Source organism: Ambystoma mexicanum, chromosome 9 (genome assembly GCF_040938575.1).
Source record: "Ambystoma mexicanum isolate Mex_15411 chromosome 9, UKY_AmexF1_1, whole genome shotgun sequence".
Taxonomy (NCBI): Eukaryota; Metazoa; Chordata; class Amphibia; order Caudata; family Ambystomatidae; genus Ambystoma; species Ambystoma mexicanum.
Genome location: NC_090931.1, coordinates 665,626,639 through 665,650,997, shown reverse-complemented (window position 1 = coordinate 665,650,997; position 24,359 = coordinate 665,626,639). Strand labels below are relative to the sequence as shown.

The window sequence follows — 24,359 nt, the reverse complement described above, 5'->3', positions numbered from 1 at the left end:
TATGTATGACTTTGATTGGCAGCCATTAGCAGCTATTTCTCTTTGCAAATGCTGTATCCTTCTACAGCTACATCATGGCAGGGGATTTTGTGTGTCGTCCTATTCCCCCACTGTGCAGCCCATTCAAGAAAGGGCATACTGGGTGCTAAAGAGGTGGAAACTGGGCAGAGTTGAGCCATAGACAAAGTGGTCCAAAATGGACGGGAGCGGTGCTACTCTTCTTTTTTTAAATTAAGTTTTACTGTTCAATACTTTTATTTTACAAATAAACCGTTAGAATGGTTTCGGTTTTTAAAATAATTGTGTAAGAAGAAGTTGAAACTTGCACTTAATTGCATTGCCCTAAACGCTCACTTAAACAGCAGGTGCATTTGTTTACGGCTTATGGCGTGTGGGAGGGGGACATGGCAATGGGGTTTGTGGGGAGCGGGGACAGGCCAGCAGTGAACATAGCTCCACTACTTTGTTTCGTACACTTCAACCACTGCCCAAAATCCTCCCACCAGGGCTGATTTTGGAAATCGATCTTAAAAATCCATCAGAGCTAGCCTTTGACTTACTGGAGGCCAGACGGCTCGATACCTCACTGAAGTGGTGCCAACTCCAGGAAAGCCTCATTCCTTCTTCCAAAAAATGATAGGGAAGGTTATGGAAACAATAGCCCAAAGCTCTGTTTGAGTTGACTGATATGTTGGATGAGGGCAACCTCCAAGGGAATCCTTACTGCTCTTCAAACTGGCAGTTCAGGCCTGTTAGAGACTTGGGAGAAGCCAGCCTCAGTCCCTGCAGTGGACAGAGACCTGAGCAGGAAACATCACCTAGCACCTTCAGAGCTGATGCTTCTTTCCTTGCATGCCTCTCCTGCGAGCTTGGTGATTCAGGCCATAGCCTGAAAACCAATCCCTTCTTCTCTTTGCTCTTTGACAGTGATGGCATGAGAATGGACGACTGGTGGCGTACAGTGTTTGCCTGTGGCAGCATTGCCCTGCGGGTGGTGAACGCATCCTGTTTTCTGGTCAAATTTACCTTTGGATACTGGTGTTGGAGGAAACTGAAAATCTCCTAGCGGGAGAGGGATCTAAAAACCCTTGTAAAGGGTGGCAGAGAGGTGGCATGTCGGATCCTGCAGTCTGGCCTTGATACTGTCAACTGTGCTTCTTGTGCAATGGCCAGGATTACGGTCGGTAAAAGGCACTCGGCTAAACGCCTGGACATATCTTTTGATGGCCACAACCTCTCTGGGAGTAAGGCGGGTGACTCCTTGCAAAGATTCCAGTCATCAAAAGTTTAAGCAAAGCTTTGGGCTTAGATCTGCAACAGGCCTCGACTCCCGCTGCTAGGGGAAGTGGGGTGTGAGGTGTGGGGAGAGCCTGCCCTTTGGTTGGTAAATAGCTATGTTGTCCCCTGGTAGGGTAGAGGTTGTGGAGCACAGAGAGCGCTGCCCACTGTGCTACCAGGTGCATAGCTCCTGCGAAGAGTACTTTATACACCGAACCCCAATAGGGGTGAGAGCATCCCGGTTCAGCAAGGACTGGCATCGTACCACACCATGCTTTTGAAGGTCAAGAGTCAGGGTTATTGCTTCCCTTTTCTTCAAAGACCTCCAGACCATCTGCCAGAGGCAGACAGGACGGGAGCAGCCCCTATTGGAGAACGTTTGTCAGCCTTTGTTGAAGGGTGCTATAGAGCCAGTGCCCCACTCTGAATGAGGTAGATGCTGATGTTTTGTTTTCTGGTCCCGAAGGAGGACAGGGGCCTGTGTCCCATTCTGAACTGCATGTTATATAAATTGTTCCTGCGAAAGGACAAATCCAAGATGGTCACTCTTGCGCAGACTTTTCAGGCCCTCTATCTGCAGGTATGGCTGTGGTCTATGGATCTCCAGGATGTCTACGGGCCTATACATCTCAAGCACAGGAAGTACCTGAGATTTGTAGTGTGATCTTTCCACTGTCACTTCAATGTCTGTCGTTCAGACTTTCTACGGCATCCATGGTTTTCATGAAACTGCTGGCAGTGGTGGCGGCTCACCTCAGGAGGGGAAAGCAACCATGTCTTCCCCTACCTGGATGACTGGCTCTTCCGAGATAGCTCCCTCGCCCAGGTGTTGGCACATCTGTACTGCAATCCAGCCGGTTACCCAGTTTGAGCTTCTCCCTGAACTTCAAGAAGTCACAGGTTTCTCTGTCCCAGTCACTGTTTTATAGGTGTGGTCATGGACACTAGCATGGGCAGAGTCTTCCGGCCTGTGGATTGAGTGGCAAACATCTGCAAGATGGTTCATGTTCTCCCACCCCAAGAACAGGCCCCAGCCTGGGCATTCCTGCGCATACGGGGCCTCATGTCTGTGCACTCTGGTTCTACGAGAGGCTGTGTTCCAAATGAGATAGCTTCAATGGCTACTCTGTTGTCAATGGTCTGTTTCAGGAAAACGTATCGGACTATTAGCAGGTCGCAAATGCTATATCTCAAGACCTCGTATGGTGGTCCCTGTGGGACCGCCTACTGAAATGGGCATTGCTTGGCAACCCTGGCCTCAGCTGATGGTCACAGATGCATCCTTGAAGGGATGGAATGCCCCCCTGTTAGAGCGGACTGTAGTCCCCTTTGATTCTCTGGAACACACCTGTTTGCTGGAATTGAGGGTGATCAGGCTGGCCCGTGTTGCCTTCCTGCTCTCTGTACAGGGCAAATGTGGGTTAGTCCTGATGAACAACAGTGTAGCCATGCATTACCTCAACAAGCAAGATGGTTTAGGGTCCTTGCCTCTGCGAGAAGCAATGTGACTGTGATTTTGGGTTCTGGAGAACAAGATGTCAGACAGCGGCTGATCTGGTGGGGTCAGATCAGATCAGATCAGATCAGATCATGTCATGTCATGGCAGATGCCTTGAGCAGACGGTCTTCAGCCTTACATGAGTGGGAGCTTAGCAGGGGGGTTCTGGAGGAGATCGTCTTCTGGGAAACTCCTCAGGTGGACCTCTTGGCTTCCAGTGTGAACAGGAAGTGCAAGTGGTTCTGCTACAGGGAATATCATTGGCAGGATGCACTGAGGATAGTGAGATTTTGATTTACCCTATACATTCCCACTGCTGTTCTAGCGCTTCTTCACAGGACACTGCGCCTGTTTGGGTCCACTTTCATTCTGATCACTCAGGGCTGAGCCTGGGGAATGTGTTGCCAGAAACCTCTGGACATGTCCATTTGCCCTCCTTGGTGTCTTTCAGTGAGAGGGGTGACGGCTCTCCCAGTTGGGAGGGCATGTACTCGGCCTAAACCTCGGCAGCTTGAACCTTCATGCTTGGCTGCTGAGAAGCAAGAAGTGGAATTTGTCCATGGCGTCCTGGATGGTAGTTCTTTGAGCAGCTTGGAAGCCGCCACTAAATCCATTTATGCCTGCAGATGGTGTACATTTTCACCTTGCTGTAGGGACAGGGATCTGGATCCCTTTTGCCTGTCCTACCGCCTTTGTTTTGGATGATCTGCTTGCTTTGGCACGACAGGCCTTCATATTGGCAATGTGAAGGGGTACTGGGCCACTATTTTGGTCTTTACGAGAACACCGGAGCAAGGCCCTTTCTTCACAATCCCCCTACCATTATGCAGTTTGTGGGGATTGTGTAAATGGGTTCCCTCATGCGAGTTCGTTCTGCCGTGGGATTTAAATTTAGTGGTGACTTTCATGATTGTTGCTCTATTGATCCCCTGCATTCATGTTCTTTAAGATTGCTCACCCTTAAGGTTATGTTACTTGCACATCTGCCTACTTGTTTTTTATCCCAAAGTGAAGATGAGTGGGACTGTCCTTCCTAAGATAGTCTCAGACTTCCATCCCTCTCAAAAGATCCATCTTCTTGTGTTTTTTTTTCCTCCTCTCCCTCAGATTCCACGTCTCTCGGTCAAGAGAAGGAAAGATGACCAGCTTTTTGTGGGTTATGCTGGTACCCGCGCTGGCAAGGCTGTGACTAAACGGACCCAGTCAAGATGGATCTTTCTCTGCATCTCTGAATGCCACAATCTGGCTGGGCAAGATGCACCAGAGGTCTCAAGGCTTTTTCAGCCAGACAACTGGCTGCCACCTCTGCCCTGACATCCATCTTTTGGATGTTTGCCAGGTGGCTACATGGGCCTCGTTGCACATGTTTTCCAAACATTACTCCTTGGATTCCCTATCCGGGCAAGATGCCCGTTTCAGCAAAGCGGTCCTCCGTAGTTTTTTGGTCTAAGTGTTGTTTTCTGGCTCTACTTCCTCTAGATGTACATACTGGTATAGGAATCTATCATGGATGAGGAATCTGTGGAAAGAAGGAATCCATTAGAAGAGCAAATTGCTTGCCTCTCTGTAATGTTCTTTCTGATGGATGTTCCTCAAGTGGTTTCCTCATTGTCAATTAAGAATTGATGTAGTAACAATGTGTGAGACTACACAACACTTAGCTGCTTGGTATTAGGTAACCCACCTTTTGGTATAGATCTGTACTACACAAGTTGGTAGTGTTGCCGAGCAGCCAGGCCTATCTCAAGGGGGGGTAACTGTGAGCTGTAGCAATGACATTTGTTAATGCAAGTAACCGAGTAACAGATACACTCAGTGTCAGTTGTAAATAGTTGTAAATATTTATTTAACATCAAGTTTTAAATAAGCGTGCTTTAAAAAGGCAATTCTTGTAACAATGTAAATACACTTTGAAATCACTTTTCAGAATCAGACTGGATAATCTTTGGATATGCTTCTTACACAATTCCTACACCATGAGGTAACTTCATTCACAAGGACAGTAATAGCATGTTTGTATCACAATAGTTCTACATGCGGATTCTGAGGTTGCAGAAACGAAAGGTTTAAGGAAGGAAAAGGTTGCTGTGAGGACACTTAAATCTTCCAATGAAATCTAGACAGGCCTTTCCCAGCAATCAGTCTAAAACAAGTTACCACCTATGATGGACAAACTATATCAAAGTCAATGGGCTAGAAGAATCTGCAGCGAGCCAGGACAGCTAAAGTAAATTGGTGTACAGTCTTTGGAGCTGAGGCACTTCTGTTAGGGAGAATTCTCATTTTAGTGCTTAATTTCTCCCACCTTAGAGACCCCCAGCTCTTTTGCTGAACTTTAGGACTTTTTCATTTTAAACGCTGAGTGAGCCCTTTTTCTCACTCGCATGTGTTTTGACCTGATTTGGATTATGTGTTTCCTTTTCTTTTGGAGTCTGAGAAACTCCATAGGCATCTACTGTTTGTATGGTGTCACACAGCACCTTCAGTGTAGGGTCACAGATAAATCCTTTAGATTTCTCATAAGGTTTACATACCTTTTTTCTTGTGAGAACTACTGTTCCAAGAATAGTAAAGTGAAATTGACTTTACCTTTTCTCTTTGTAGGTCCGGCACACCCCATCTTATGTGGAGTGCTGTGGGGGTTACTTAGTAGCCCCTTTTCCTACTTCTGTAACATTTTTCATGTTACCCTCACTACTTTAAATGGCTGGTGACAGTGGTTTAATTTTCCTACCATTGTGCTTTTCTAACGCAGGCTGAATCCTCAGCTGCAGTATAGCACTCATGGGTGACCATTTTGTCAAAATGGCCCTGGTCTTCTTTTTCTGCCATTTTCTGTTTGTGAGGTCTTTCTTGGGTTTTGCTCTGCGCATCAAACCAGGTTTGAGCCCTTTGTTCGTTTTGCCTTTGGCAGGCTTCAGCACTGAAACCCGCCTCTGGCTCCAGTGTGTCTGCAAGGGCAGGAAGTGAGGGAGGTGCCGAAAACTCCCCTGTCCTTTGTCTCCAGGGAAACGTGAATGCACCCAAACCCTGCTGTGTGAGTGACAGCTAGGCTGTGCATGAATAGGAGAAATCTGCTTAAAAGGCGAGGCTTCTTGGACTGGAGACCGAGTCGACGACGAAGAACCACCCGACGAAGAAACCGTGAACGAAGCTTGCTGCATCCTCCTGGACCGTTTAACTGCCCGGTGAAGCCCTCTGCTGTGCTGAACCTCCTTTTTCTGATAGACAAGTGAAGCTCCGGAAAGGACTACTTTTTCCCTTGGGTTAGTGGGACCAACTAACCCTGAGACAAACTTTGCAGGAAGACCTTCCCTGACTGTCCTTACTACTTTGCTGCTGCAGGAACCGAGTGCCAGGCGTCGAGAAATCTGTAGTCTAGTGCAATGTCTGTAAGCCGGCCAAAAGCTCCAGGAATCTTCCCCAGGACCCTCCAGAAGCAGGACGACCAGAGCGCCAGTCACCTCACCAGAGTGCAAAACTCGTAGTGAAGGAAGCCCAACCGTTATCCAAGATATTACACAAAGACCAATTCAAGCTAATAACCAAGGACGACACCACCCGCACCACAGACCACAAATCCCTCCTGGTAAAACTCCAACTCTCACCCTCCACCTCACACAGCTTCCTACTCATCTACAGACCCCCCGGCTATAACAAAAACTTTGCAGACACATTTGGTGAAGCACTGGCCACCAACCTCATCCTACACTCAACCCTCACCATCTTGGGAGACTTCAACATATGGTTCGACGCCCCACCAAACTCTATGACAAGGTAACTCACAGACCATCTAGAACCACTCAACCTGAAACACCACACCGCCACTCCCACCCATGAGAGGCCACCCCTTCGATGCAATATTGAGCACAGCAAACATATCTACCCAGCCCCGCACCCCTTATCATGGACCGATCACTCAGCACTGTGTTTCACCATACCACTGATCACTGTGGTCAGCGGCCAAGGCCCCACACGACCACCACCAACCCCGCCTCTACTTTCCCACTATGGAACAAAGAACAAAGTGGTAATCACCCCAGATCTTTATTTCTCATTCCGCACCTCCCTCAACTCATCTTCCTCGCTGAAGGACCCCTAGCAATAGATTCCTTCGACCTCTGGCTTACAAATGCCTTCACACCCCTGACCCCGTCAAAATGTATCTCGCAGAGACCTGGACCAGTGCCGAAGTGGTTCACCCCAATCTCAAACCACTAAACTCTTAAGCACCGTCTGGAACGGGCCTGTAGAGCTGACCCGTCGGCCCTGAACAAAACCGCCCTAGCAAGGACAACCAGAATGTACAGATCGTGAATCAGAAAAAGCAAGAAATCGTTCTATGGGAACCAAATCCAAAATGCTTGCAACCCAAGTAAGGAACTACATAAAATCATAGCAGAATTCAAATCCCCCCTCATGCTCGCGTCTGTCCACTCTGAGCTCCCAAGCCTTATGCAACACCCTCTCGCTCCACTTATACAATGCCGCCAACAAAAGACACACCGCCATCAGCGCTAAACTAAAACTCTTAACGCCACCTCCCACTCACCCGCAGTCCTCTGCCCAACACCCCCAGCAATCACATTTTTCTTTTGACTCATTCTCTCTCATCACACACCAAGAATTAATCTCGCTTGTAGCAGTCAGCCGCCCGTTAGACTCCCCTGAAGGCCTGTTCCCACCCTCAATGCTAAAAAAAATACTAACCTCCACCTGTGCAGGTAACGTCGCACATGCAATCCTTAATCACTCACATCAGGATCTTTCCTGAAAGCCCTAAAAACATCCTACACCAAACCCATTCTCAAAAAACAACTCTTGACCCACTCCTCCCCCAAAACTACCATCCTATCTCCAGTATGCGTTTCATCGCCCAACTAATTGACCTTGTAGCTTACGAACAGCTTGGACAATTTGCCGAAGCCAACAACCTCCTAGACCCAGCGCAATCAGGCTTCAGACTACTAAGGGGAACAGAATCTTCCCTAGTCTCTGTCGAGTTAAAAAGAACATGCGACGCAGACGGCTGTGCGGTTCTCATCCTGCTAGACCTCTCCGCAGCCTTAGATCCCATCAATCACTCTATTCTATTAGTCAGACTACAAACACAAGGAATCAAAAGCACAGCCATTTCGTGGATCTCGTCCTTTATCTCTAATTGGTCGCAAATCATGCACCTCAACCAGTTTACATACATATCACAAATAGTATGTAAATGTGGCCTCCAAGGAGCGTCCACATCACCACTAATCTTCAACTTCTACATACAACCCATTCCTGCAATCATCCACTCGTACAACCTTACCAGCTACAACTACACAGATGATACCGAGATCTTCCTCAAAATCCCAAATTCTGAAGGCTCTGACAGCCCGGAGCTGTCATCATGCCTCTCTGACATTGGCCACTTCATGACGACCAGCCACCTCATCCTCAACCCTGGGAAAACCAAATTCCTAGTCTGTGGGGAAAACATGGCTCCTCCCCCAACCAATCCTGTGGCCCAAACCACTAGGACAAACCCTGCCACCCTCTAACGTAGTAAACCTTGGATGCGAGTTGGACTCAGACTTATCCCTCACCCAACACACCAGCATATCCAAAACCTGCTTCTTCCACCTATGGATTCTCAGGCGGATTTTCCCCTACCTCACCTATCTCCACCGTTTCTCGGCCATCAACTCCATCCTGTCCCGCCTAGACTGTGCACACTGCCTCTACCTAGGAGCTCCGGCATCGCAACTAAGGAAACTCCAAAGAATCCAAAACGCTGCAGCATGCCTGCTGATTAATCTGCCCGCCAGAGAACACATCAGCTCTACCCTGAGAGTTCTACACTGGCTCCCGATTGCTCGATGCACCACCTGTAAAGTCATGTATATATCACACCACGCAGTCCACAACACTGGCCCGGAATTCCTCCGAGACCAAATCTTCCCCTACCAACCTTCCAGGAACCTCCGATTCGCCTAGTGATCCCACCCCACAGCTCCACAAGGCTTGGCGGTTCTCCTTCTACGTCCAAACGCCAATCATCTGGAGTTCCCTTCCCCTACACATTTGCAACACTGAAAACTACCCGGAATTCAGGAAGGCCCTTAAAACCTAGCTTTTTCCAATACTCTCCTAATCCATTGCAGCCCAGGAATACACCACTTACTCCCCGGCGTCAATCACAACCCAGGGGCCGGCAGCTCTTGCAGCGGTTTCCCCTGACACACCACCACCAATTGCTCAACAACACTGCCAGCTGACAAGTACTCCAGGTAAGCCAGCAGCTGTCGTTGTGGCACACCTGAAACACTATCAACCCACTCACAACAACACTCCCACCCGACAAGCACTCCAGGTAAGCCAGCAGCTTTCACTGTGGCGCTCCCGCAACATTCTCACATCGCACCCACCCACTGGGCCACACGAGTGACCACGAACAATGAGATGTAGCCCAGGGTAGCACGCGCCCATCAATAAGGAATCACTGCGATTGTTAACCTGCATCGCTCACTCTGGGAATTCTCAACACTAGCAACCTCCCACTACAAATGTGCTCCCAAATCGAGGTATAACAAACCATCGATGACTATAACATTACAGAAACCTACTGTACTATATGCTGAAACCTACGCCCTTGTGAAGCCTAGGCCTCTCTCCCACCATGTAGGATTCTCAAATGTAGGTGTAGCCTCCATCTCGTTCACTATATGACGAAACCTACTGCATTGCGAAACCTAGACCTCTCTCCCATTACACAGGATTCTCAAATCTAGGGGTAGCCTATGTATATGATGAAACCTACTGCATTGTGAAACCTAGGCCTCTCTCCCACTATACAGGATTTTCAAATCTAGGGGTAACCTACATATTTGTTCATTATATGATGAAACCTACTGTACTGTGAAACCTAGGCCTCTCTCCCACTATACAGGATTCTCAAATCTAGGGGTAGCCTCCATCTTTATTTAGTATATGGTGAAACCTACGGCATTGTGAAACCGAGGTCTCAATGGTATTGGACTCTCAAATCTAGGCCGGTTTCCTCTGTTACACTGGACAAAGATCACCCCCACCCGAAACAATTTTGAAGCTTACGGTACGTATATCTCACACCACCAGTATGGACACAGGCTGCAGGCACGGCCAAGCATCCATGAACGATAGAATGCTGCTGTGACTAAGCACACCCGGTCTAGCTCACATATTTATTTATAATAATTTATATAGCCCGGGCCACTGACCCAGGGGCTTAAGGGCGCTGACATAGACATCAAACATGTCCAAGGCCAGAGGAACCCGGTATGGACAAAAAACAGCCAGTAATCGGAAGCGATATTTAACCCGGACAGATGTGTCGGAAAATAACTTTACTTAAGCAAGTGAGTTTTTAAGCCCTTTCTGAACACACTGCTGGAGGTTTCTTCTCTGAGCTTGCTAGGCAAATTATTCCAGACAGTAGGGACTATTGAGTAGAAAGCTCCAGTTTTGACCTGTGAGAGACTGCAGGCGGGTATGGTTTGCAAGTGGCAGTTATTTGATCTAAGACCATTTGTTAGTTTTGGTCAACAGTTCATCCTTAAGGTAGCCAGGACCAGAATTTTTTATACAGTTAAGATATCGACAATAGTCGAAACTAAATTCTTTCCCTAATGGGAAGCCAATGTAGTTCCCTTCTGGCCTCTGAGATATGATCTGATCTCCTACGGTCCAGAACGAGACTGACTGCATTATTTTGCAGTACTTGCAATCTGTTCAGATCGCTGTTGGATATAACGATCAGAAAACTGCTGCAATAGTCTATTCTCTAACTTATCAAAGTCCTTGCTAGGGTTTCCCTGCTAGCTTGAGATAAGAAGGGATGGGCATAGGACAGTAGTTTAATGTAATATGTCGACAAGGCCATGAGGCTGTTGACCTGCGCCTTCATATTAAGGTTACAGTCCAGATAGACTCCCAATGTCTTGACTTTTTTTTTTTATTATTTCAATAGGACAATCGCCAATTAGAACTTTAGTGCACTTAACTTCAAGCTTCCGAATTTTAGGAACAGTACCTACAAGCATAAATTCGGTTTTACTTGTATTTAGTGCCAAACCATTGAGACCCATCCAGTTTTGGATGAGATGGTAGATCCTATTCAAATGTATTTCGTCATTTAAAAAGACACCCGTAATAGGAATGATACATTGGGTGTCATCAGCATAGTTCGTAAATTCTATGCCGCTGCTGTCCGGAAAGGCACCGTAAAGAAGTTATAAAAAAAAATGGGTGAAAGACCGGTTCCCTGTGGGACTCCATGGTTCAATTCCTTGGAATTATCTGCCAGGTCACTACTCACTCTCCACTGATGCTCCCCAAGGAAAGATTTGACCCAACAAGCCGCCGATTCTGAGAAACCCGCCACCGCCCTAAACCTGGAGACCAAAACAGTATGGTCTACCAGGTCGAAGGTGGCGGACAGATCCGTCAGCATGCTGGTATTGCCTTGGTCCATGTGGCAGAGAAGTATGGATTATAAGTCCATTAAAGCAGTCTCCATTCCATGCTCTTCCCTAAAACCAGATTGTCTCTTATTCAGGATGTCAACGTCTCTCAAGTGGGCTAGCACCTGAGTATATGCAACCCTGTCGAGGATCTTAAGTAGAAAAGGAGAGTTAGAAATAGGACAGTAATTTAAGGGGTCACCAGGAGGAAGGCCTGGCTTTTTCAATAGAGGTGTGACCCATGAGTGCTTAATGCAGTTTGGGACGGAACAGTCTCTAAGGAAGCATTAACAAATCTACGGAGGGTAGAGATCATAGAAGCGGAGCATGCTTTAATGGCTAGTGCAGGACAATTGTCCCCCACACAATTGGAGGGTTTAAGGTTTTGTATTATTACCGTGAGGTCGGCTTCCGAAATGGGTTTAAAGGAGAAAAGCTCATCAACCGTCCAAGATTTAGTTGGCGGGATGATACCGATGTGATCCTTTTGACGTATGGTTTCTTTCGCTTCTAGCATATTCTTACTGATTTTGTTGAGCTTAGCTTCCATTGCATCTTGCACCTGATTACACCATTTGACATCTTTAAGAATAGTATCCGGATTGTTCTTTTTCAATTCCAGTTCTTTTAAAACTTTAAAAAGCTCCTTAGCTTGTGACTGCCCGTCCAGACTGAAACACCTGACGTATCTCAACACCTCTGCCACTAGCATACAGTTACTACCATCTGAAAGGTACGCGGTACAGCTGGCAACACATCAACTCTCTCAACAATAGCAATCTATCGCAAACCTTTCAACAGTGCCCACCCACATGCCTGACCCCTCTTCGGGCTGCTTAGTCGAGCCTTGCCAGCCACCCAAGTCCTACACCGGCAACATGCACACATGCATCTCCTAAGCTAAACTCCTTAAAATGTTCTACCACTTTGACTACCATCACCGAGGGAGTTTCAACCAGAAAAAAGTGCATTGAGGCCATACAAGTGGGGAAAGAGCGCTATATAAATATCCCAATACAATACTGCAGCAGGGCTTCACCGGGCAATTCAAAGGTCCAGGAGGATTCAGCAAGCTTCGTTCACGATTTCTTCAGATATTTCTTCCAGTGTCGACTCTGACTCTAGTCCCAAAATTCTCGCCTTTTAAGCAGGTTTCTCCCATTCTTGCACAGCCTAAGCTGTCAATCACCCAGCAGGGTGGCTGTCATGAAAGAACAGCCAGCCAATTAGGACTGGTTGCATTCAGGCATTCCTAGAGAAAAAGGACCCAGAGGAGTTTCAGGCATTCCTAGAGAAAAAGGACCCAGGGGAGTTTCGGAACCCTCGCTCCCATCCTACCTTTCCAGAGACCCTGGAGCCAGAGGCGGGCTTCAGGGCTGAAGTCTTCCAAAGACAAAACGAACAAAGGGCTCAAACCTGGCTCAATTCAGAGTCAAACCCTAGAAAGACCTCACAAACAGAAAATGGTGAAAAAAGACCCGGGCCATTTTGACGAAATGGTCACCCATGGGTCCTGTACTGCAGCTGAGGGTTCAGCCTGTGGTAGGAAAGCACAATGGTAGGAAAAATTAAACCACTGCCACCAGCCATTTAAAGTAGTGAGGGTAACATAAAAATGTTACATGACAATGTAGGATAAGGTGCTACTAGGTAAACCCCCAGCACTCCACATAGGATGGGGTGTGATGGACCTGCAAAGAGAAAAGGTAAGTAAAGTCAATTTCACTTTACCATTCTTGGGAACGGTAATTCACACAAGAAAAGGTATTTAAACCTTATGAGCAATCTAAAGAATTTCTCTGTTGCACTGCACTGAAGGTGCTGTGTGTCACCCTACAAAAAGTAGATGCCTATGGAGTTTGTCAGACTCCAAAAACAGAGGAAATACATAATCCAAATTGGGTCAAAACACATGAGAGCGTGAGAAAAAGGACCCACTCACCCCAGGGTTAAAATTAAAAAGTCCAGCAAAAGAGCTGGGGGGTCTCTAAGGTTGAAGGGAATTTGCACAGAAATGAGAATTCTCCCAAACACTCATAGTCCTTCCAACCTGCCCCTTTTGCCAGATAGCTTGTAACACCCTACCTTGTCCCCCAGTGGCTGAGTGCTAGCGAAAAAGGAAGAACCAAGTTATTTATTCTGTGAAACGTCTTGTATATCTAAACCCTGGCACATGGTCAGTAAGCAGTCACCAACATGGAATAAACTGCAGCAACCAACACAAAGCTCCATAACCTGGGACAACAAGCATTGGCAAAGGCACGATGGTGGTCTTTGCTAAAAGGTAAATCCTTCACAAGCTCCTTGCAGGTCCCAGGCAGAGACCGAGGCAGTGACTTGCATTTTGGTAGGCACACTACCACGTGAAAGCAATGTAGCTGTCCTGCTTTCTGCTGGCCCGGTACCATATCACCTCCCAGGTGCCTTTTTAGATTGTATAGTCTGTAGCATGTCACAGCTCAAAAATCTGTAACATTAACTTTGGCTCCCTTTGCTTGGTGTTGAAGCACCAATTATGAGCCAAAACTGTCACCTCACAAGGTGTTTGTGAGGCAAATCGAATGGTGGCAACCATGCATTATTTGGGCCAAACGGATGGTGGTGCTAAAGTGCCAATTATGAGCCAAAATGAAGCGCCCGAGGGACACACTATACTGATTATTTTGTAGAACTAAAGTTCCAGCTATGAGACAAAACTAACCACTGTTAGCAATGACAGTTTTGACTTTTGTTTAGGCATGGGACATGCATTTGCCAGGCACTACTGTAGTGGTAATAATTGGCCACAGATGGTAGCAGCTGCACAATGGCGTAAGTAGAAGTGCCTGCCAAATGCCTAATGCTTATACATAAGCCAAAATGGATGCCTTTGCCAATGCTTGTTTTTAACCAGACTTCAGTGAGGACAGACACGCATAGTGCTTATAAATCAAATGGTTGACGACAGACCTGGTTAAGCCATTTACTCTCCGAAGACTGTTTTGAAAAAACATTGGCAGGCACTTTGAGCACAAAGTGTGATGGCAAGGCTTGATGAGGACGGCTCAAATAGATGCCAGGTGGAAGTTTTGGGCGGGGAAGGGCAGGAAGTTGTTGGGAACAGCCATATGGATTAGCATGAGAACGAACACCTACAAGCTTTGTGTCCCTACTCACATACCATTTCTCCCTAGCTGTAATCTAATGCAATGGTTTCGGCTTTTAGCACCACCTAATAGCCACAAATAAAAAGGATCAGTTCACCATTCTGAATGCTTTCTCAGTTCCATTGGTGGCAGAAACCTGTTCAGGTATCCATCTTTGGTCATCCCTTTGGCCATCTCTTGAGTAATGGCAGCATCAACTGGCAGATTGTTGGGGTGTTTCAGATCAGTGTGATTTATTAGGCTGAAGTCTTAGCCAGAATCTTAGTCCCTCATTTTAAGCTTAGAAAAATGGTAGGGATTTGGACAGGAAGAAACCAGGAAACCTGATTTCTTCCAGGTTTTTCCAAGAAACCGGTTTGGATTATAAACCCTGCTCCTGTTAACATAGTGTATCCATATCCACAATGTGCATATCACCCGATCTTTGTTACAAGGAACCTGGGATTTAATCCAATGGCGTGCCTCCACTCACCTGGTGTGCCTCCACTCAAACATCATAAACCAACTAGTAATTGGATAACAGCAAACATTGCAAGCCTGCATCGACATTATACCACTTTTTAAAAAGATTAACGTATTTCTCAAAGCACTTGAAGAAGCAGTGGTGAAGTTGTATGGGGATACCAGTTTAAAGAATTAAGGCCTGACACTGAGGTAGGGCTTGCACTCTGATAGGGTTTGACAGAAGGACCCCAGGCATGGAGGTATCGCCCTCTTTCCTCAATGTCTCCAGATTGGGCCTCAATGATCCCTGGCTCTGTCCCTGGTGGATACATATACCTTTGGGCTGAGTTCTAGTGAGCGCGGCCCTTGGTGTGCCATGTCATGTTTGGAAGCCATTTTCTACCCACTAGGAAACTCTTGACTAAATGTCACCCACCTAACTTTATGCATGTGGCTCCAACTTGTCACAGCTGTAGTAGAACACAAAACAATTTAATAGTACTTGAAGTCTGAAAACTGCAAGCTCTGCTCTCTGACACCCCCTCCACACACCTCCTTATTATCCTAAAAAATACTAACACGTGGAGCTCCTTACACTCAGTTGACAGACACCCTCGTCACCCTTACTGCCAAAACAAAACCTGCACACTTCCTAGATTATGCATGCCCACCTCAAGCTCCATCCATTTGCATCACCACCCTTCCTCCCCACTAGCTGAACATTATCAACTCCTGTCTCTCACATGGCACTATCGCCTTTGCATTTAAAACTAAAATCTCACCCCTCCTCAAAAAACCATCTCTCGACCCCAAGCTCTTTAAAAATTTCTGCCCCATCACTATCCTGCCACACCTCGCCAGAATCATGGCTTTGTCACTACCGAATTGCAACAACACATACTTATCAACCTCCCTGCAGCCTTCAACACCATCAACCACACCATGCTACTAGACATCCTAGCCCACATAATGAAACTCTTAGGCACTGTTCTTGACTGGTTCACCTCCTTCCTTACTGACCAGACACACTTTGTCTCCATGGCCCTTTTTCGATCGACCCCACCCCGGTCAAGTACGGTGTCATGCAAGGCTCCCCTCTAGCTCCACTCCTCTTCAACCTATATGAGAATCCCTTGGACAGACCCTTAACAAACCGCATCCATTTCCATTAAAATGCACCCGACCTGCAAGTATACTTCCAAATCTCTCCCTCACAACTCCATACCGTCAAAAGCTGTCCCTCCACCATCACCACCTAGATGGACACCCAATTCCTGAAGCTTATAGCTTCCAAAACAGAATAGCTCCTCATCTGTCTCTTCAAAGAACTCTGCATTGTTTTCAAAGCTTTCCACCACAAACCCCATCTTTCCTTCACAACCAACTCAAACCCATCATCTACACAAACACCAGACAAGCAAACCACCATCTTGTACGCATTCCACTCCGCAAACTAACGTGCACACAAAAACGAACATTTGCCAGTGGCCGCTCTGACTAATCTGGACTGTCGTCCTTTCTCCCCAGAGTGAAGCCAACCCCATTGAGGTTGCTAAACAAGACCCTCCCTAGTGTTCTGGGATAGTGCAACGTCACTGGGAGGGACTCCCCTCTAGGGGATAAGGACACCCATTCCTATGAGGGACTCCCTATCAAGAATACCTTGTCTGCATATATGTGAATCAAAAGGACTGATGTTACTTCTGTTTTGGATTCAAATAGCTGTGACGTTACTTCAATCTCTTTGGCTTCAAGTAATGCTGGATTCCCACTGAACCCAATCGTCAAAGAGGAACAACACACCCCTTGTGTTATTGGTAATGAACATAAAAAGACGAGGACACTTGAATGGAAGAGAGAATCCTATGCATAGGAGACCCTCTGACGGGAAGACTTCCATGAAGGGCAGAGCCACGCTAGATGGTGGAGCCGGCGGTAGCGGAAGGCTGGCGGTCCGTGCGGCAACAAAGCTGTCCGGTCCTGTCTTCCAAGTCTGCAGGAGATGCTGAGCCCCACAGATCCCTCAAGAACGTTGGATCAACAACTGCCTTTAACCCAGTTGAAGAACTAACACTCCCAAGGGAAAAGGGGAAGTGTAGAAAATAAAAAACAAGACGCCTACTTCAGGTGGGCTGCAATCTGTAGAGGGAAACATTAAGGTTATTAGTTAAAAAGCATACACTTATACTCAATGCTAAAATATCAAACTACAACACAAGACCCCTACCAGTCTAACCTCCTTTAATAACTTGGAGATTAAGTTCTGTTTCCTCTTTTTTCAATTGAAATATATTTTGTACACCAATGTTGGGGATAATCTTTCAGAAAGAGGAAATTATTAAGCAGTCACAGTTCCTTTTCAATATGCCAATGTATATTTTTAAAAAGAAAAGTCTTGCTGAGTTTATCGGAAATAAAAAGTGAAAAGGATTGCCTTTACGCCTTTACTTGGCTGCTCTGAATTCTGAGGTCAACCATGCAGTAATCCTCCCTAAGAGCCGTCTGAGAAGCATTTGTGTGAAGATTTCATGAAATACATATTAAGCGTTCATTTAATGTCTGTTCCTTCTGCGCACTGGTCCAGAATGCTTGAGCGTTTCATACGCGCATGCACACAGCATTCAGTCTTCCTTGTTCTCACTGTGCGCATGCGCATTGATCGTAAGTACGATCGCTTTCACTACTTCTTCGCGCATGCGCGATTTACTATTATTGAAGCAGCAACAAAAACACGACTCAAATGTAACTGCGCAGTAATTTCTGCCCAAAAAAACGCTAATTCCTTATTTACACGGAATCGGAGCGTCTAGCAATTGCATTAGATTAACATCTGTAAGACCATAGTCTCGGACGTTTTCACTGAAATGTAAACAGTCTCTTGAAGCACAGTTTTTGAATAAAAATACAATCTGAAGATCTGGAACTTGATATTTCTTTAGTCTTTCAAAAATGTATCTAATTACCTAACTTACTAAATACCTAATAATAACAAAAATTATATAAATTGAGTTAACTCTTCTCCTGCTTGAGAAAACGCAGCGCTCCCACCAAATGATCAGCTGATTTTATCCCACGCAGATCAGGATTTCAGGAATGAAACAATTCACGGTTATCTTCACCAGAATTTCTCTCAAAGGGCCTTGATACAGGAACTTAACTAAGACAGGACCTTCTCTCTTGAAGGTGAACAATGAAAGGCAGTTTAGAATTCTGAGAAAGGTCTGAAGTTCATAAAGCCTCTAATAAGGACTCAGCACTATTTCCTCCATGTTGGTTTGGGGAGCTCCCACTCGGATGAATAGGAGTTAAGAACCACAACCCAAAAGCACATTTAAACCGCATATCATTTAAATCTGAAAATTAATCACATTCACAAACTCTCCAAAATTCAGTACCATGACCAGCCAACCTAACCATCAGACCTGACAGAAGCAGCGTCTGAACGAAATGGAGGCGGTAGGGAAACCGTCTCATCTGGTGGTGTGACCACACCGGAGCTGTGGTGGGCCTGGGGCCCATTAGCAGATCCTGAGACCAGACCGCCGTCGAGGGATCGGATCACTGACCTCCACATAAGTGTCGACTGCCGAGCCAGGCAGAAAAAGGGACACGGATGCCCCGAGAGAGGGGCGAGTAGTCGTGTCCCCGAGTGTTGGAGAAGCCAAAAGGGAGCATGAGCAACCCAAACGTTGAACACGGGCAAATGCCCAACCGAGGCCTTGCTGCATTAAATATATGAAAGGACCAGAGGTCTTTGTGGAGCCTTAGAGAACTAAGTGACATTAACCTACGAGGCTGGAGAAGCCAAAGAAACCCGAACGGGAGCCTGAGAAACCCGAAAACTGGACGGGGCCTGCGCCCTCGAGACAACCCACTGAAGGAAGCACATTAGAACACTGGTGGGCTTTGGAGAGCCCTAGGCAATCAAGCCATACTCCTGTGAGAACCCCAAAAGGTTTACGGGAGCCTGAGAACCCTGAACACTGACAGGCAGATGCCCAATCAACCTGCTGAAGTAAGCACATCAAAGGACTAGAGAGCTTTGCAGAGTCCTAGAAATACAAACAATAGGGGGAAAGACTGGGACCAGAGAGAATGTGGATGGTTTCATTGCACAAACCCTAAACGGAACACTATCAAATAGATCACAAATGGTGGAATTCCATTAAGATAATTCCCTTTCCCCTGAAAGAACTAAGTATTGGATGTGTGTGAAAATTTGCCACGAAGAACCTGTAGAAAGGCTGGATAACTGTATTGTGAGCTTTGACCATTTGAAAAACCCTTCGTTGGGACGAAACCCAAGAGGTTTTGGCAAAGTGGAAATGCCATTACTCTAGTCTATTTTTGACGTTTTTGATAAGTGGTAGGGCCAGATAGCAAAAAGGTCTACTATATTAATTTGGGAATTTGATGAGCACCCTTATGTTTGTTGGGTACCCTCATAGCAATTGGGTTAGATATCTTATTTTTTTTTTTTTTAAAATGAAACTTTTTGAACTTGCAGTTGTAATCAGACTCCTTCTGGTTTGCCACAGCAACCAGAGCCTGGAACACCGTACCTCTTCACATCCGCACGGCACCCTCCACCACTTTCAGAACAAGCCTCAAAACAAGCCCGTTTCCCCACACCATAACCTTGCCCCGCCACTTCACCTGCTACCACTTTTCTATCCAAATGTATCTATCATATCATGAAAATCTGAAAATATTTTGTAAGTTCAGTTTCACTTCCCACCCCTGCAGAGGGTGGGGGGCGAAGGATGTCCATGGGGGGTGAGTGGCAGACTCGTTAAAAAGGGATTGAGATTACTGTTTTTAATATAAAAAAAGGAATAGGGTGACTGTTTTCAATAGACAATATAAGCAATGGAAAATACCCTGGGCCCCCCTTGGACGTCCTTTGTGCCCACTCGGAAGGCCAACCCCTAGGTGGGGGAGGGCGGGACAGAAACAATGTCTTTAATCAAGGTGGGGGGCTCGGTATGAATATGTTTGAAGACCACTGCTCTAGAAATATGTTCTAACATTACTGCCAGTGCTGCTTCTGATACATGCTGTGCCTACAGAACCACCAACAGGGAAGATCCCTACTCTCTTTTGAGAACTTCAAACATGCTTCACAGCAAGGTCTCAAAATTGAAACATTCAAAGGTAATTGCGTCTGTATTCTAGCAATTTTGTTTTTTCTTCTATGATTTCAAACAAGGAGGTGCAGCACGTTTTAAAAGTAACTGAGTTGCAAAGTCCGTTCAATTAGAGCTGATTCTATTGCAGCATCAATGTATTGTGTTTTACTTGTAGGAGAGTCTAATGCAGAGATTGTTCGACTGTCTGAGGAGCTGTCGGAAAAGAATGACGAGCTAATCCGGTATCACGAGGAAATCTCCACCCTGTTAGCCCAAATAGTGGATCTGCAACACAAGCTTAAAGAGGTGTGTGCCAGGGATGGGGTGCGATGCATTTTATTAACAAGAATTGACAGGCAGAAGTTCGTCATGATGGATGTTTTCACGGGCTGCTCCGTCTTCTTTTTCAGTATGCCATTGAAAAAGAGGAACTTAAACTTCACCTACAGGCTTCCAAAGATGCCCAAAGACAGCTGACTGCAGAGGTAAAAGTGCTTCCAATCGTGGGCTTCTGCCATTATCCAGTAAAAGACCACTTAATGCTATCCCTGTAGCAGTGTGCATGCATGAGAAATCTTCGGGTAGCTGTTTAAAGACTAAGCAATGCACGCTTAACCTTTCTGAAACAATTTTTGTCTGAGTGGCAACACCTTTTGCTTGCTCCCTTGAGGAATATATAAAGATGTATGTATAGCAGAGCGTGTGAGTACATTTCTAGTTTTTTTTCTACTCTTCTATATTTTCTTTTTGCTTTCTGACGCTTCCCGTCTTTCCTCACACTTTTCCCCACCCACAAATGTCCTTTAATTTCTTCCTTCCTCGTCCATCTCAGCCTTTCTTTTTATTTTACCATTTCTTCCTATCTACCAAAAGTCCTCCCTCTGTGTCTTTCCTACTGGGACATTCATTCTTAAAAGTGTATCATCTTCTTTTGGGTTATGCTTGACTGAATAAGTCAACATTCTAATGTAATTATGTATCCCCTCCTTTCAAAGCTGGAGGCCAGTAATATATTTTTCAAGATGTGAAACCATGGTACGAACCCACTGGCACCCATTACCCACATTTTGAATTTCTGACTGTTGCAATGAGCCGCGTCTGAGCTGTCTCGTACTGATCTCAAGCCATTTCACTACTATTCGGTTCCTATTCTGCTGCATTCAATGCACGCTGTGGTTGTATAACTGAGTGTGTCACAAGCATGAGGTGTTTATAGTTATTTTACAAGCCATATTTGATTTCCCTACTGAAAGATTAGAGTGCAAAGAGCTGGCTGGAGTTTTATCCCTTCTGCAAAGTGGTCTGCTCAAATGCCAAACATCTGTGCAGTGGACCAGTCTAGTTTCTTCTTTTGTCTCTGTGAACCTTGTCTGCAAAGTGTTTATTTACAGATAGACATCCAGAAGGGGTCTCCTTTGACAGCCATATTTACATGTGCATATACATCAATCCACAAAAAGGATTTAGTGGATGGAATTATGTTTCCACAGCTTCATGAACTCCAGGATCGCAACGCGGAGTGTCTGGGAATGTTACAGGAATCCCAGGAGGAAGTAAAGCAGCTGCGATGCAAGTCCAGCCCTGTAGGTCAGCTGAGGCGCCCTCAGTCTTGTACAGCGGTTCCTTTGGTATGAGCTTTGCCATCTCTTAATATGCCTGTACTATTGTTTGTTTATTCACATTGTGATAATGGATACATGCTTAAATGTAGTACTTATGACAGTAGGATAAAAGGAGCACTATATAGTGGTATGTGCAGCAGAAGGGCAGAGCTATCAGACCTTAATGGAAGTGGAGCCGGGTAACTAGCAGAGTTCGATTGGGATCGGTTTGCTAGCCATGTGTTAAATATTGTGCATCATCTGCTGTTATTTAACATCAACACAACATATGAATGTTTGCATGCTACCACAGGATCCTCGAGCACTAAAAAGAAAAATCTCTTTTCAAAGAAGCCAATTTTAAGACTCATTCCTCCCGATTTGTTTGCTTTCAACCCACAATTGAAAAGCGCAATATTGAGTATTTTAAGTCCTCTTTGGTTGGTGATAACGTGCACAGCAGAAGCTTGATTATATGGTGTCAATGGGAACCCAATGGTGCCGGATAATTCGGAGTCTTGGTTAACTGAATGTCAGTTATCTGATCCGGATAGCGAAGCTTTGTGACCTTTTTACTCTGTTATCTGTCTTAAGAGCTTTATCTGGCATTTCCTTATCTGTTACCACTATTTTTACTGGCAATGCAGGTTCTTGTTAATAGTGAGCTCTGGATAGTAAGTTGAAACATTTGGCATTTGTAAACTAATTGGAACAGTATGCATACGATATTGACAAATGGCAGCAGGAGACTGAGATGGAGGGAAAGCGACCGGTTTCCTGCAAGAGAACAAACCCTTACAGATTGGAAGCAAATAGGAAAATATAGGTGAAGGTTTACTGAACTGCAAAATTTAGCTTCTAGTGTTTCGCTCAGTCGTTGGGTTGTCAACTGAGACAGCGGCCATCTAAAGAGAATGGCATAATTTCTTTACAAAATGATCTTCAAATGTCTGCAACAAACCATCTGTTAGGATAGATTAAAAGCAACAATATGCACTCTGGAAGGTTAGGGTGACTAGAATATACACTCAGTAGTATACACCATGTACATAACATCCCTATTGGGAATGGATAGGGTTAGGTAAGAATTGGTGCAGTCCAACTGGTGTGGACTACAGAAGACTTATCTCTTGGTATTAGGTAACCCACCTTTTTAATATAGGCCTGTACTACATAAGTTGGTAGTGTGATTGAGCAGACGGGCTATGTGAGCTGTAGAGCTGTACAATGAAACCAGTAAATACAAGTATCCAATTAAACACACACTCAGTTATATAATACATTATTTTTATACACATATATAAAGCAGGAGTCAAGATTTTAAATACCGTTTTCGAGAAAATAAGCTCTGTGAAGATGGAGCGGATGTGAAACAAACACTCAATTCAAAACTTACTCTCGAAGCTGCATTTTTCGTTCTTGTAAAAGCCTACATTTGGCTAAATGCAAGTAAGTAAATAAAACATTCTTTAAAAAGCAGTAATTAGCTGTAACATTATTCTCAAGTTTGGCTCCAATTCAAAAAGTGAACACTAAAGTAGGCGAGTAATTAATTCATATGTTACACATGTTCTAACCCTCGGAGTTGACGTCATTTGAAGTCACTATAGCATTTGTATAGTATCACCTTTGCATTATTGAGTTTTCAAGGAAGGAAAGGTTAGGGTTAGATCAGAACAGACTGATCAGTTATAATAACAGTTAGATTCTCCCAAAGGGATGCAGGCAATCTATTATCCCAGCATTAAAGTGTTCAACATTTAAAACCTGTGAGGGAACAAGCACTGCTAAAGCCAGTAGGTTCAGAAGGAGGCCTTTAGGGAGCCAGCACAGCCAACGTCAATGGGCAAAGTAAACTTCTGATGATCTTCTTGTTAGAAATATGTTCTGAAATAGTGTTCAGAGAGAAATCACAGCAACTCAAGAGGAGTCCCCTTTAGAAAGCACAAGCTGTAAGGCCAATGCAGGTAAGTTGAGGTCAACTTAGTGTAGGGTAAAATCGCACTCCCAAAGATGGGAAGCACCCCAAATGGCAAAAGGATAAAATATCCCACCCCCAGAAGTACCTTTTGAAATGAAGATGTTCCAGCTGGTCGCCTTCACGGTGCAATGCAGTAGACCCTTGTTCCTGGTCCTTGGTTGTGGTGACGAAAGGGAGGACGTCTGATGAGCTCCTGCGGCAGCACTTGAGAAAGTGACTCAGCAGCAATGGATTTCCGTCATTTTAGCGGCCTTGTGGTTTTTGGTGCCTTTTATCAGCACCAAAGAACAACAAAAAGCTATGGTTAGGATTTCCTTGAGCCCTGGTCCTGGACTCTGGTGAGGGGACTCTGGATGCAGATTTCTTGCTTCTGTATGGTCCTCTGGATGTCCACGAAGATCTGGCCGGATTCGGACTTCGGAAGACAATGCACTCATGTGGTCGAGGTTCTTTGGGTATTGGGCTTCTGCAGCCTTGGAAAGTCGGAGGGATGCGCCAAAATAATTTGTCTCGAGGCTAGTTGGTCTCGCCAGCCTAACGGAGGAAGTTGTCATTTACGGGTTTTTGCTGTCGATTCGAAAATAAACTTGCAGCACAGCTGCGGGGCTTCCTTCACCAGGCACTTTGCGGTCCAGGAGTGTGCTGCTGGTGTCTTCTCTAGTCTTCTGCTTCGGAAGTTGACCACCACTCTACTCTTAGTCCCAAAAACATTGCTTTTTATGCAAGTTCCCATTCATTCACAGCCCTAGGCTGTCAATCAAGGTGGCTGTCCTCCAAGAGAGCCAGCTGGCCAATTGGAACT

At 45.6% G+C, this 24,359-nt stretch overlaps 1 protein-coding gene across 6 annotated transcripts in view; it reads left to right on the top strand.

Moving 5' to 3' along the window:
• The window catches only part of TRAK2 (trafficking kinesin protein 2), a 522,775-nt gene that overhangs the window by 345,352 nt on the left and 153,064 nt on the right, over positions 1–24,359 (top strand). For all 6 annotated transcript variants that reach the window (XM_069615471.1, XM_069615472.1, XM_069615469.1 and 3 more), the window contains 3 exons: positions 20,151–20,281; positions 20,386–20,460; positions 21,466–21,603. In XM_069615471.1, coding sequence (XP_069471572.1) covers positions 20,151–20,281; positions 20,386–20,460; positions 21,466–21,603 — 344 coding nt within the window. The remainder of the gene's footprint in view (positions 1–20,150; positions 20,282–20,385; positions 20,461–21,465; positions 21,604–24,359) is intronic.